Source organism: Athene noctua, chromosome 14, assembly GCF_965140245.1.
Source record: "Athene noctua chromosome 14, bAthNoc1.hap1.1, whole genome shotgun sequence".
Taxonomy (NCBI): Eukaryota; Metazoa; Chordata; class Aves; order Strigiformes; family Strigidae; genus Athene; species Athene noctua.
In genome coordinates, this window is record NC_134050.1 from 6,333,828 (window position 1) to 6,346,258 (window position 12,431).

A 12,431-nucleotide genomic window follows, 5' to 3' on the forward strand; every position below is an offset into this window, starting at 1 on the left:
TTTGGGTGTTGTTTGGGGTGGTTTGTTTTTTGGGGTTTTTTGAGGTTTTTTTTCCTCATTTTCCCCCTTTCTTTAAATACTTAAGACAAAGGGATCAGGAAAAAAAAGAAACAGGCCCAAACCAAATATCCTCTTTTTTTCCTTTTTATTTGGACTTCACAAGTCTGCTGAAAGGTCTAATTCTGCCTATGGACATTGCAACACACATGCCACAAACACCATCTTGCAAAACATATTTCACAGGCTGTGGTGGGGACAGCTGGTTTGTATTTTGCTCTGGTACTACCTGCAGCAAAATAAATCTCTACTGCATGACTAAGGCTCCTACACTGTTCGGTGGGAAATATTTGCCACGGAAGCAAAATGTCTATTAGCATATAGCCATATATACACACCCATAGCAACATGCTCCTAGCCTTGGATGAGCAGCATTTTATGGGTTTTGAAGCTTGGTTCCCTTGATTTCAGCTAAGCTCTCAGAAAAAGGAAGCAGCGTAAAAGTGCATTTTGTGCGTTTTGGGGCACTTGAGCTTTATTTTTTGGAGGAAGAAAATATTTAAATTTTGAAATGAATCCAAGACCTCTTATTGATAGGGGGTGCAGCCAACATGATGGATTCATGCCTGCAGAACAGGGAGGCCAGGATACTTCTGATGATTATCAGAGCACAGCATAGTGATGTTTTCACAGATCAAAGGTTGAGTATGAATATTTCACTGTACAAGAACCTGGGAAGGGGAATAATAGTGCCTGTAAAAAATTTATGACTAAAGAAAAGCCTTCAAGTGCTCCTGTAATAGTTGTTGATTGAATTTTCAGCCTGGCAAGACCATTTTCTACTGTGGTGGCTGGTTGGTTGATCATTTTTCCTCCAAGATCACTAAGGTATCCTTATCATGTAAAATATTTCCAATTCCACTTTAAAAGCTGATTTACAATCTTACCACTTGGCCTACGATTGCCTGTTTAAGTCTGTGTTATTACACTACTTGCACTCTCTGCTCTACGAAGGATGGAAGGGTTGGTGGGTGGGTGTGTGCACATGACTTAACAAATGTATTTAGGAATTTAAAAGAGACTACAAAGTATAAAAGAAATATTTATTAACTAATATGTGTCTACACTTACATTTCAAAGTTCTTTTCTATAGTCCTTCCAGCTTCCTGGAATGGGGTAAATAGATTAACACTGAAAGACATAATACAAAAAGCCTCTCTCTTTGGCACCATGAATTAATCTGTCCTTACAGGCACCTAATTATAGGAGCAGTTGAAATTTTCATGCTTTTTTCGCTTGCTATAAAAACTACGTCCTGACTCCAAAGTGAATAAATCACTTTACAAACTTAAAAGAAAATGTCCTTGTTACGTTAAGAACTGCATATTCTGAAAAAGGTGTTGGACTGCCACCGACACCGTTACCCAGTGCTATGAGAAGGGAGCTGCACACATTTTTTTTCCTCATTGCCATGATGTCGAATTCTCATTACCTGGCTGCATGCTACAAGGAGTAGACCTGTATCAATTGACAAAATACTTTTTCTCAAAAGTCACTATCTAAATTATTTTTCCTTGCTGTCAGTTATGAAAATAAAAAGCAAAACAACTCCACAAATGAATCAAAATTTACTATTTTGCATTTCAGTTGTTAAAAAAATAGGAACACTGAGTCACTGTCTACATCTTCATTCCCTTACTATTCTTTATTCAGCAATTAAAATCTGGATCTGTGTAAGTTTTGCAAACCCAGGAAAATAAAGTTTTCCTCAGCCATTTTTTTGGTTTTGCTCTGGCAGGCTTTTCTGAGTTAGTGAATTGTTTTTCTCTACACAATAATTCAAACTAGTACGTTTCCTGGAGGACGTTAATTTCTTTTTTTTTTTTTTTTTTTTTTTTTTAGCACTTTTTTTTCCTAGTTAAAATGGTATTTGAAAGAGGGAGAATGAAATGAGGAAAGGAACAAGACAGACGTATCAATCACTGGGCAGTTTTAAAGAGCACTGACTGCATTATTTCCAACAAATACATTATGTTCTGATTCAGGAATAATAAGAAATTAAATCTTACATATTATGCATGAAATAAATCCAGCTTCATTGTCCTTTTTGATCACTTAGGTCCGTCAGGAGATGAGAAGGGCGGAAAGGCATAAGAAAGCACCATCAGGGTATTGCGAGATGCAAATGCAGAGCAACATACAAAATAAAAAATCGGGCTTATTTCAAAAGCCTTTATAATATGGAGTTGTCCTATGTGCACCAAGGACTGGCAATGAAAATTAATTTCTGATGCAGTACCATTTGCCCCATCAAAGACAGTGCTATGATATTAAGGTTATTATACCCTGAGAACAAGACCCAGCTGGCACCACTAAATTTAGCTGAACATTAGGCCATGTGGGAATTTCTTACAGGAGGCAGTCATCCCATCTACACTGGAAAAGGTAAAAGCAATATAATTTCATTACTTGCAGTGAGCCTTTGTCTGTCACATCCACAGAGCAGTGACACCACAAGAATTTTTTAAGGTGTTAAGACTTTGCTCAGATAACATCATAGCTTCACTCTGCATGTGAATAACCTAAGAAATGGGTCACTTTATCACAGCTAAACCCCATATATTTGAGTGTGTTAACTTTACAGAAGTAATGTATGTTTTATTCTTAGCAATCACAAATGTAATCAGAGCTGTAAAGCCATTGCTTAGCTTAGCACGGTTCATTGATTAAGAAGCACTTTTAATTAAAACTACCAAAATTTTGGTCTCCTTCATTAGTGACATAATGGAATTAAGAGGAAAAGGGGTCAGTTTAGGGATTATTCTGCGAGCATTAATTAATTCTATTAATCAACAATACTTAACAAATTCTGTCTTGGAAATGATAGTTAACAGAGAATTATAGCCAAAGCTGGAATCTCGTATTGGTTTGGTTTTAAATTTAGGAACATAAATTAGAAACCCGATTAACAGGAGACAAACTCTACCTGCCAAATTCACAATGAATTTTTGAGTTAATTCGTGTTCAGATTTTGAATTCTGCTGCTTGTATTAGTAAGACATAGAAAAATACCCACCCATGAAATCCTGTTCTGTCATTGATGACCCATGAAGAAAAATAAAGAGATATGAGGAAGGGTTCCAAGTACACACAGATGTCCAAAACCAATGAATTCTCTTATTCAGGTATATAAACATCTAAGACATTTAAACGTTTTTTCTAAATCTGTAAACATACGTGTGTTAATCTACAACAGTAAAAACTCCATTTTTTTAATGTTACACATTGATATGCACAGTAGGGTTTTAAAATAATTTGAAATTGCATTTATATGGTCCAGTTTTGCTCAGTTTCACCCACATGTAACGTAGGAGTAACTCTAACATGAATGTTTGTGAGATGAGATACGACTTTTTGAAATGTAGTGTATGTGTGTATATACATATACACACACAAAGCAGGGGAATTTCTTTTCTAAAGGTTTTTGAAAAGTGCTTGAGGGCTCCTCTCCAAAGTGAGAGAGAAACATGCTCTTCCAAATTATCCAAATCCTCCTGAAGTTTCTACTGAAATCAGCGATTTGAGAATCTTCTCTGGGGAAAAAAGTATCATAGCACCAAATCTGGGATAACTGTCATGATGAACTCTATTTGCTTTAGAGGTACTGCTTGCTGTGAAAAGTTTTCTTCATTTTCATTACAACTCTGAAAAACTCTAAGACTAAGCTGCTACAAACTTATTCTGGGCATGACTAAAAACATTCAAAGATTTGTAAACTATCTTTCAGTTTGAAAAACTACCACTCTGTCTAGTAGCTATCTTAATTAGCAACCATTAGATGAATCTTAACTCATTTTTCTCTATAAAAAAAATAATCAAAATCTCAGTGTTGAATTTCAAAGGAGTGGAAACATTGTTCTTGGTTTCTTCCCTGGGGTTCCGCAATAGCTACAACAGTGATCTGACATTTAAAATTCTTTTTCATAGTGAAAATCTATTAAGTAACAAGAATAAACTTCCCTTCATGTCATCACAGAATGTTTGTTCCCAGAAGCTTCACTGAATTTGTATGGTTAAGAAATAATCTAGCCCAGGGATCCTAAAACAATCTTGAATTTCAATATTTACTCTATAGGGGTCCCATCTCAATCAGTAATCAACTTGCCTCAACATCAGTAAGTCTAGATTTCATTTGGGTATTTTTTGCGCTGTTTAATTTTGGTCCATTTTAAGATTTTTATCCTTTTAGATGATATTGTCCAATGCATTTCTCAAAAAATCACGAGCTTGAACATCAACTGAGGCTGCGATGAATTACGAATCCATAAAACCAAGAGTAAAGTCAGTAATACTTTTTAAACAGTATGTTTTCCCGTATCACAGGGAAGATGTAAATAAGTTCTCCTTATTTAATGGGACTGAAGAAAGTGTGTTGAACGCTTTTTGTTAACTTTGCCAAGGCTTGCAATTCTGAAACAGGCAGTTGCTGGTGTAATTTTAAAGGCTTTCATAGAAAAGAACATAGAAACTACTCCTTACCACATCCAATTCTGGTCAGCGTTGTCTTTAATTACAAAACAAGTGCCACAGCAGCATTTGCTCAGAAGTATGCCTGCCACAGCACCCGGGATAACACCGGGGTCCAACTAATAGTTTCTGACACGATACCTCAGTCAGGATGTCAGATGCTCCTCCAGCACTGTCTGTGCCAACTCACTTGTCCATGTTCAGTGACCTGAGGAATATGAATAAACGTACCTGCAGAAAATGTCTTTTGTCAATGGGACGTGACCACTGTATTGTGTTAGCACCTACTGTAGCAGGATTTAATAGCAACATAATCCTTGAAACCGACACTTCAGCCGACAGGTTGACAGTAGAAAAGACAGAAAGATGGGAAGAAGAAAGTGAGAGGATATTATCTGATGCACAAAACGAAATTCTTCTGAATGTTACACCACTTTATACTACAGGTCAATACGTGATGAAAACAGATGTTTAACCAAGTGTTTCTCGATATGCCACAATATTATTTTCTTGTCACTGCATTAATCAAAAGCATTCCTATTAAGTTACAGCTACAAAGCGATACATACACATGACAAATATCCAGGTCTCCATGTATTTTCTAACGATGATATAGTTCTAATTAAACACGCTCCACTTGAGCATTGTCTAGAGCAAGGTAATATGTTTGCAACATGCACACATATACACCTGTGTGCAACATGATATCCAGAACATTGCTCATCTGTTTTCAGGTGCACCAGTGAACTGGCAGGACCGTCTGAATAAAAACAGCAGAACTAGTATTAATTTAATCGCCTTGGAGTGGAAGAACCGCCCATTTAAGGAGCATTCAACACTTCCAATGATAAGGCCCTGTTTTCAGAAGCTCCTAGCCTTAACTATTTGAATTGCTATTTCCATTTTGGACTTCTACCCCAGGTACAACCTTTCCTTTAATTTCAGCCAAAACAATTTAACTTATGTTCAGTGGAAGCTCCAGGAAAACTGACTTTTTTTTTTTTTCCCCAGACTCAAAAATAAATAAAAACATTCTAATGACCTTTCAGTTCTGTACCTTAGTAATGACTGGAAACATGTCAAGGATATACATTTTGTCACAAGTATGTTGTTGGGGGGGGTTTTTGCTGCATCTGCAAGACTGGAAAATTTACAGTGGCACAGAAATCAGTGGCTGGTGGGATCAAAGTCCACCAAAGGAGATTTTGTCTGTGTTCACCATTTATGATGCTACTCTAGATTATGCAGAGTTAAAACAATTTACTGAAATCAAGGCTGCCCTCATTTTCCTAAAGGAGAAAGGAGCTTGGCGAAGCTTCAGTAGTGCTAGCTGGGAGAAAGAGGAGAAAGAGCAAGCTAGTGAGTTTGCAGTTGGTCTGCAGGGAGGAGAAGCTGCTGCACGGCACGGAGAGCAGCCCTCAGCATGGCTCCTCAATGATTGAAGACTTTTTTCCGGGTGAGCTGAAGAGGACTGTCCAGATTTCCACTCTGCCCACACGCTGATGGAAAAGTGATGGGCTGAGGACAAGTGCAAAGGAGAAGACACAGCGGCATCAGACACACGTATTCTCAAACTCTTTCTCATTGTGTCTTATTCGTGGGATGTGATTTTCTGCAGTTAAAAGGCTTCTTGTTGACCATTTGTAACAAAACCTGGATTTTTGCCTGTACTATTAAGGAAAGGATGCAGGCAGATACATCTTAAGCTCCTCTCTGAGCAGGGCTGATGTAAATGCATGCATTTAGGAGATGCTAGCACCCACAGTTTATGTTGGTACTTAAATACAGACTGAACTGTTGGGTTTGCTAATTTTGGTCTATGGTTTCTTCTGTCTGTGATGTGTCCTGTATGTGTACATAATCAGAAGTGTTCTCTCCCCCGCTGCCACACAACCGCTACATCCATTTCTGACAATGATTTCACTTTTGTTTACTTTAATTTAGTTCAACATAGCTTGGTCACAAGGTACCAAATACATAATTCTAATCTCTTGCAATTAGTGTTAACTACAGTATGCGAATCTATAAAATTGAACTATTAATCATGATAAAGTACAAAGACATCACTACATCATTGCTATAGTATGAGGTTGAATGTGCTGTGGAAAAATAAAATTCTCATTATCTGCCTTATTCTGTATCAGTTCATGAAGAATTTTGGGACGCTGTTGTTTCACTGTGCAATTCAAGGTGAAAGCATTGAAGTAAATCTCCAAAATTACTGCACTCAAAAATAACTTGCAGAAATTTAAGAAAAAAAAATTTGGAAAGTTTTGTTGCTCTGATAATTTACATATGTGATTTAATTTGTATAGTCTTGACTCAGCACGATAAAGAATATTTTGGAAGAACAAATTAGTGGTCTCTGGGTATGGCTAATGTTTAAGGTTTGTTTGCTATTTTTTTAAGTATTCATTTAAATAAATCTTGCATAGCTGTGCATTTTAATATATATTTAATCCCAAGCGTGTCAACTGGATGTGATTGCTTGGTCAACTTTAAAAATAAACACTAAAAGTAAAATAAAATGGGTAACTCCCAAGTAAGATTGCAAATGCAGACTTTGCTATCTATTTTCATCAGGATTTCGTTTTCTTTTGCAGTTTTAAGCGGAGCCAACACATGAAGCTTTCTTATAGACACCTTGTCAACATATATAGAAAAAAGAATGCTCAAAATACATAAAAGACAAATAAAATAGGTATTTCTAGCTACTATTAACTGGTTTGAGATTTTTCCAGAAATCCACCTATTTCTGGAGCTTCCCTTTAAGAAATCAAATTCAATTTATTTTATCAATAAGCAAAGAAAATATGCAAATATTTCATATTCTTTCTTCTTTTTTCTTTCTCAAAAAATTCACAAACGTCACAGGTTACTGTACAACAGAATGAAAACCACCCTACGTATATTAAATTCAGTATGAGAAGGCAACAATGGGCTCGATTTCACTTAATTCTTAAGCAGCGAAGCACCAAGACTTATTTTTATGCATCCTGATGATTGCAACAGAAATCAAGCTAATGCAACTCAAGAACGATGATCTACCATGTTGTACTGCAGAAAATGACACATTTTAAACATAAATAGGCTTAAACATTTTTATACCCTTTCAACAAGAAAATTAGAGGAATTTAGTGTTCTATTTTTGTAACTAGTCATTGCCTTGATCTTTGTAATTTTGGTAAAACGAACACCTCTTAGTTACAAGTTTTATAATGCAAAATAAAATCTCACCATGGATGAAATTTGACACCAGAATTTGTAATTTACATACACACTCATATATGTATATGGATATTTACATGTAAATGTATGCATATACATACATATAATATGCATGTACGCTTACAAATACATATGCACATAGATACAGGTGGAAAGAAAGGGAGATTCACTTAGAGAAGTCAATTATGCAAAAGAAAAAACTGAAATGGAAGTTTAAAGTTTGAGAAAGTCTAAAATTCATCTCAATCTCTTACAAAAGAGAATACGTTTGGCCTGCTCTTAAACTGGAAATTAAACTGCTTTTAATTGCTAAACTTTGGAATATCTAACAGGAAAGCATTTTGCCTTGTTATGTGTAATCCTTATTTGCAAAGAGAGGGATACGGTCCATGACCTGGTTGCCAGGCAACTGCAGAAAATTACAAAACATTTTCTTGAAATGTGCTGCTCTGTGGCACGATGAGTCCGCCCATGGAAACAGACCCAGTGACACGGTTCTCTCTGAACCTGATCATAAAGGGCTTTAGAGTATTTTAGAGAGACCAAGTAAGTGTGACTGTGACTTAAATTGTATAAACTGAAGTTCCTTTATGACCATGTTCCTTATAATGCTGAGTAACTTCAGAGGAAATAGCAAAGTCTGTTTAGCTTCATCCCAGCACTGGGATGTGAAACGACTCACACTCACGGCTGGAATGAAAGAGTGGTTATTGATCCACTGAGGGAAAATATACACAACTTTGCTAGTGACAAGTGATGTTAATGCTTGGAAGTATTATTGTGAGAGGTTTTTTTTTTTCTTTCTTTCTAAAATCCTTGACTCTTACCATATGAACTCTTCTACATTCCAATAACCTCTAAAATATTTTTTTCTTTTATTCCAGGTATAAATTGAAAACAAGTTTCCTCTCAAACTGAAAAGATATTGATGTGTTTTTGAACTGTTCTCTGAGATACAACCATCAAGGCTAGATTTCACTTCAGATATGTACCAACCTCCTGGTACAAGACTAGAATGCTCAGAACAGCTATATTTGTTAAGCCATACCTACAAAATACATCAGATATACCTAATCATATACAGATAAAAGATTAATTTATCCATCATTACTTTTCGTAATTCCATATCATTACGTGGATTATTCTAAAAATAATATGTACGAAGGTAAGCAGGGATTTTCTCAGTCATCATCGTCAAGAACTGAAACTGTTAATCACACTGAAAATGAGCAGCAATCAATGTCGCATCTGAGGGTAGTCAAGTGATCCTCAGACTAGACATTTCTACAGTTTTAATCAAAGCAAGAGGATTAATTCTCCCCACCAACATGACTCTATTCAGTTCTGTCTCACCTGATCTTCACCTCCACCTAGGCAAAGGGACATACAAAAAATAAAAGCACACTTGCATGCGCTTACGCCCCAGACCATGATCCCATAGCTAGAGGAAAGATTCCAACAATAAACCTTCTGGAAACAAAACAAAAGAAAAAATAACTTCACAATACCCCACCCACACTATATTTTGTGGTTTTTTTCTGATGGTAAATAGATTTATTAATTATTCAGTGCCCATTCCCAGACAGCACAGGCCTGCTCAACCATTCATGGTTTCATCTATGTTACAAAAAAAAAAAAAAAAAAAAAAAAAAAAAGCAAGCTAGATTTTTACTGATTTATAAGTTACAGTTTTCTCATGTTGGTGGCACCAACCCCAAGCCATCCTTGACACAGCAGTAATAAGCAGTTATAACAACAGTAGATGTGCTGTCAGCACTGCTGAATTCTTTAGAAAGGTGAAACGAATGCCAGGCAGGAGAGCTTACCTCAGTCCTCAGGGGCACACAGGTGAAGATCCAGGTCTTCGCAGGACAGATGACCGAAACAGTTCCAGTGACCTTTGCAGTCCATATACCTCAGATATTCCAGTTAAGGTGTGTCATATGCAAGACATGGTGGTTTTGACATAACTGGAAATTAGCATTCGCTGTAGATATGACAGGATCACAAGTCTCTTGCTCACTGGAAATTCTGAAATACAGCAGACTTTCTCCAGCCAGGTTTGTTGTGGGTCTAACTGAAATGCAGCAAACGTCTGCTGTGTGGCCCGCATTTGCCTGAAACAAATTCAGTATTTCATGGGTACGATTTGATGATAATTTATTTTAGGATGCGATGTGAAAAGCCACGTATCTTTTCTGATTATTTCTTTGGTCAGGATTTCATTACTTTTGACACTCAAGATGGATAATCTTTTCTTTGATAGCAGCGCAACTTTGTTGAGCAGTACTTTGCCATCTTTTGGTCAGCTCGTGAGTTTCTTTTCTTTTTAAAATTGTTGTAATTTCTCCAGGCAGAGAAACCTACCATTCTGCAGTATTTACCTTCAAGTACAGAAGCATATACGAGACATCAGGGTGAAAAATGATTCAGAACAGACAGCTATTGGATGAGACTGCTGAAGGATAGGTAAAATCTTAAAAGCTAAAACTGAAGCAGAGAGCACCACTAAATGAAATAACAGATTTGTCGATTTGCTTTTAAAACTGATTCGAAAGCAAGGAAAAGCAAACTACTGTAAGTAACCCACTTTTGATCTAGTAAGAGTTGTAATGTGCTGATGTGCATAGAGTATGAGGAAGGTGGGAGTTTACAAGTTAAAACTGCTTAAAACTCTTCATGCAAGAGGAAAGCCTAACAGCATTGCGTCAGGCAACTAACTGTTCCTGAGGCGCTGGAGTTCTGGAATGATTTGCGTCTCAGCAAGATAAGGCATGTGAATTCCTAAATTCGACCAACAATGACATAGACAGGAAGAAGCACAAGCATGTTCTCTTCTTTGTCCTCCCTTCCTTTTTGTTTTCTTGTCATAGAGTATGTGACCCATGAGAAACTGGAAGAACGCCTGGAGTCACAGAGCTTACCCCACCCAAAACGCTCCTCTCTGCTGGAGGGACCAAAGCCCATCTGTAGTGGACAAAATGAGGTTTTACCATTTAAAGTGTATTTATCCTGTTGAGATCAGCACAAATATAAGGGCTGGAACTGACATTTCAACTCAGTTCCAGCTGCAAAAATTTTTGCTTGAATCCTAAAAACCATGACTCACTCCATCTCCTTAACTCTGCATTTCTGTCAATGCTTCAGCACTCAAAAACGGACTAGTTTTAATAGCAGTTAGAAAAAAAAACCCAACCAAACAAACATCTTTTATTGTTTAAGTAAGCAGATTTCAAATGGTACTACTGAAAGCTAAGTATACATGGACCCCCACCGTTGGGTTTTTACAGTTGCTCTTATGAGTTCTATTGTACTTCAACTATGTTTACACAGATACTTTTTTCCCCACGTTAACTGCCCCTTAATTCTTAACTTGATTTAAGACCTAATTTGCCATAAAGGTACAGGAAATAGAATAGACTGAGAAAATACTTAAGAATAGGTGTTGTTTACAAAGAAACTAATTTATAGTATGCAATTACCGATCGGGTAGAACAAGAGTTCGAAAACTGGACTGTATTACAAAGCATTTTTTCAAACATCCATTTTGGATTATTGCTGGAAGGTACTAATTGGTCTATTCTAGACTAATTTACAAACATTCATAAAATAGTGAAAAATGCATGCTTTAGAAACCCGGTACATTTCATGCCTCTGGACTAAAAAGAATATGAAGATGGAAGCAAGTGATGGGCATTTCTAATGTAGATTAGTAGTGCTTAGAGTTTTTTTTCTTTTGTACTAACAGACTCTTCAAATTTTTTCTCATTCCTTTCAGGTGATTTTTTATCTTCAGGTTTAGTCCACGGTGGGCTGTGCAACTTCTGTTGAAGATGAAAATAGCACCAGTGTAAGCACTGCGTACACGAGATGCACATACACAAGCAAAGTAAAAAAGCACGTTAAAAATCTGTGGCAATAGTGCACACAGAGCTACATTTCTGTTAATCTGATGTATCAGACTGAAACTACTGTAACAGAATGTGAGATTTATCAACTGTCTAGGAAAGGATTCTGAACTCTACTGAAGAAAGCAGACTTAACTGTCTTTGACAGTGCAAAATCAAGTCTGACGCTGCTCTACAGTCATGGTAATTTTCACCTTTTTGGTCTACTAAATGAAGACCTCAGGTGTTTAACCTGTTTAAGACTTTTCTTTGGTAACGTGGCTGAATACAAGTTCACATAATTGCAGATATGTAATTATTTTGGAAATCTCTCCCTTCTCCTGTTCCCAGTACTGTGGGCATCACGTCAATTAAGTCATGTGACATCAAGGATACCTCAGTTCTTCAAGTATTAAATAGTTTTGCACATTGTTAACAACCAGAAGCCATTTTGAACAGATGAATCAATCAGGTACAATCAAAGTCTGAACTGAAAAAACAGTTCTGTCTCAAAAGCATTAGCGTCAAAGGCATAAATACAGTCCAAGCAATTGCATGCTTTACAAGACCTTTTAATAAAAATCTGAGAATTTCTCAGAAATGGAATACCTGAAAACTTGTCTCTGTTTCTGTCATCTTCAAACGAGGTGTTGAATTATTGCGATTCCCCAAACACGTCTTGCCAACCTGTCAATACAAATGTCAGAGAGAACGACTTTGTACTTTTCCTAAAATATTGATTTTCCTAAAAAAAAAAACCAAAACCAATGGGTTTTTTTTTTAGCCTAGTCA

General features: G+C 36.6%; 1 protein-coding gene across 1 annotated transcript in view; it reads right to left on the bottom strand.

The window, feature by feature from the left end:
* Nucleotides 1–10,938: 10,938 nt before the first annotated feature.
* Nucleotides 10,939–12,431, bottom strand: part of LUZP2 (leucine zipper protein 2) — a 202,989-nt gene continuing 201,496 nt past the window's right edge. Inside the window, exons 11-12 of the mRNA XM_074918195.1 lie at nucleotides 12,249–12,326; nucleotides 10,939–11,576 (exon numbers count right to left, since the gene is read on the bottom strand). Of these exons, the coding sequence (XP_074774296.1) occupies nucleotides 11,472–11,576; nucleotides 12,249–12,326 (183 nt within the window). The 3' untranslated portion in view covers nucleotides 10,939–11,471. The remainder of the gene's footprint in view (nucleotides 11,577–12,248; nucleotides 12,327–12,431) is intronic.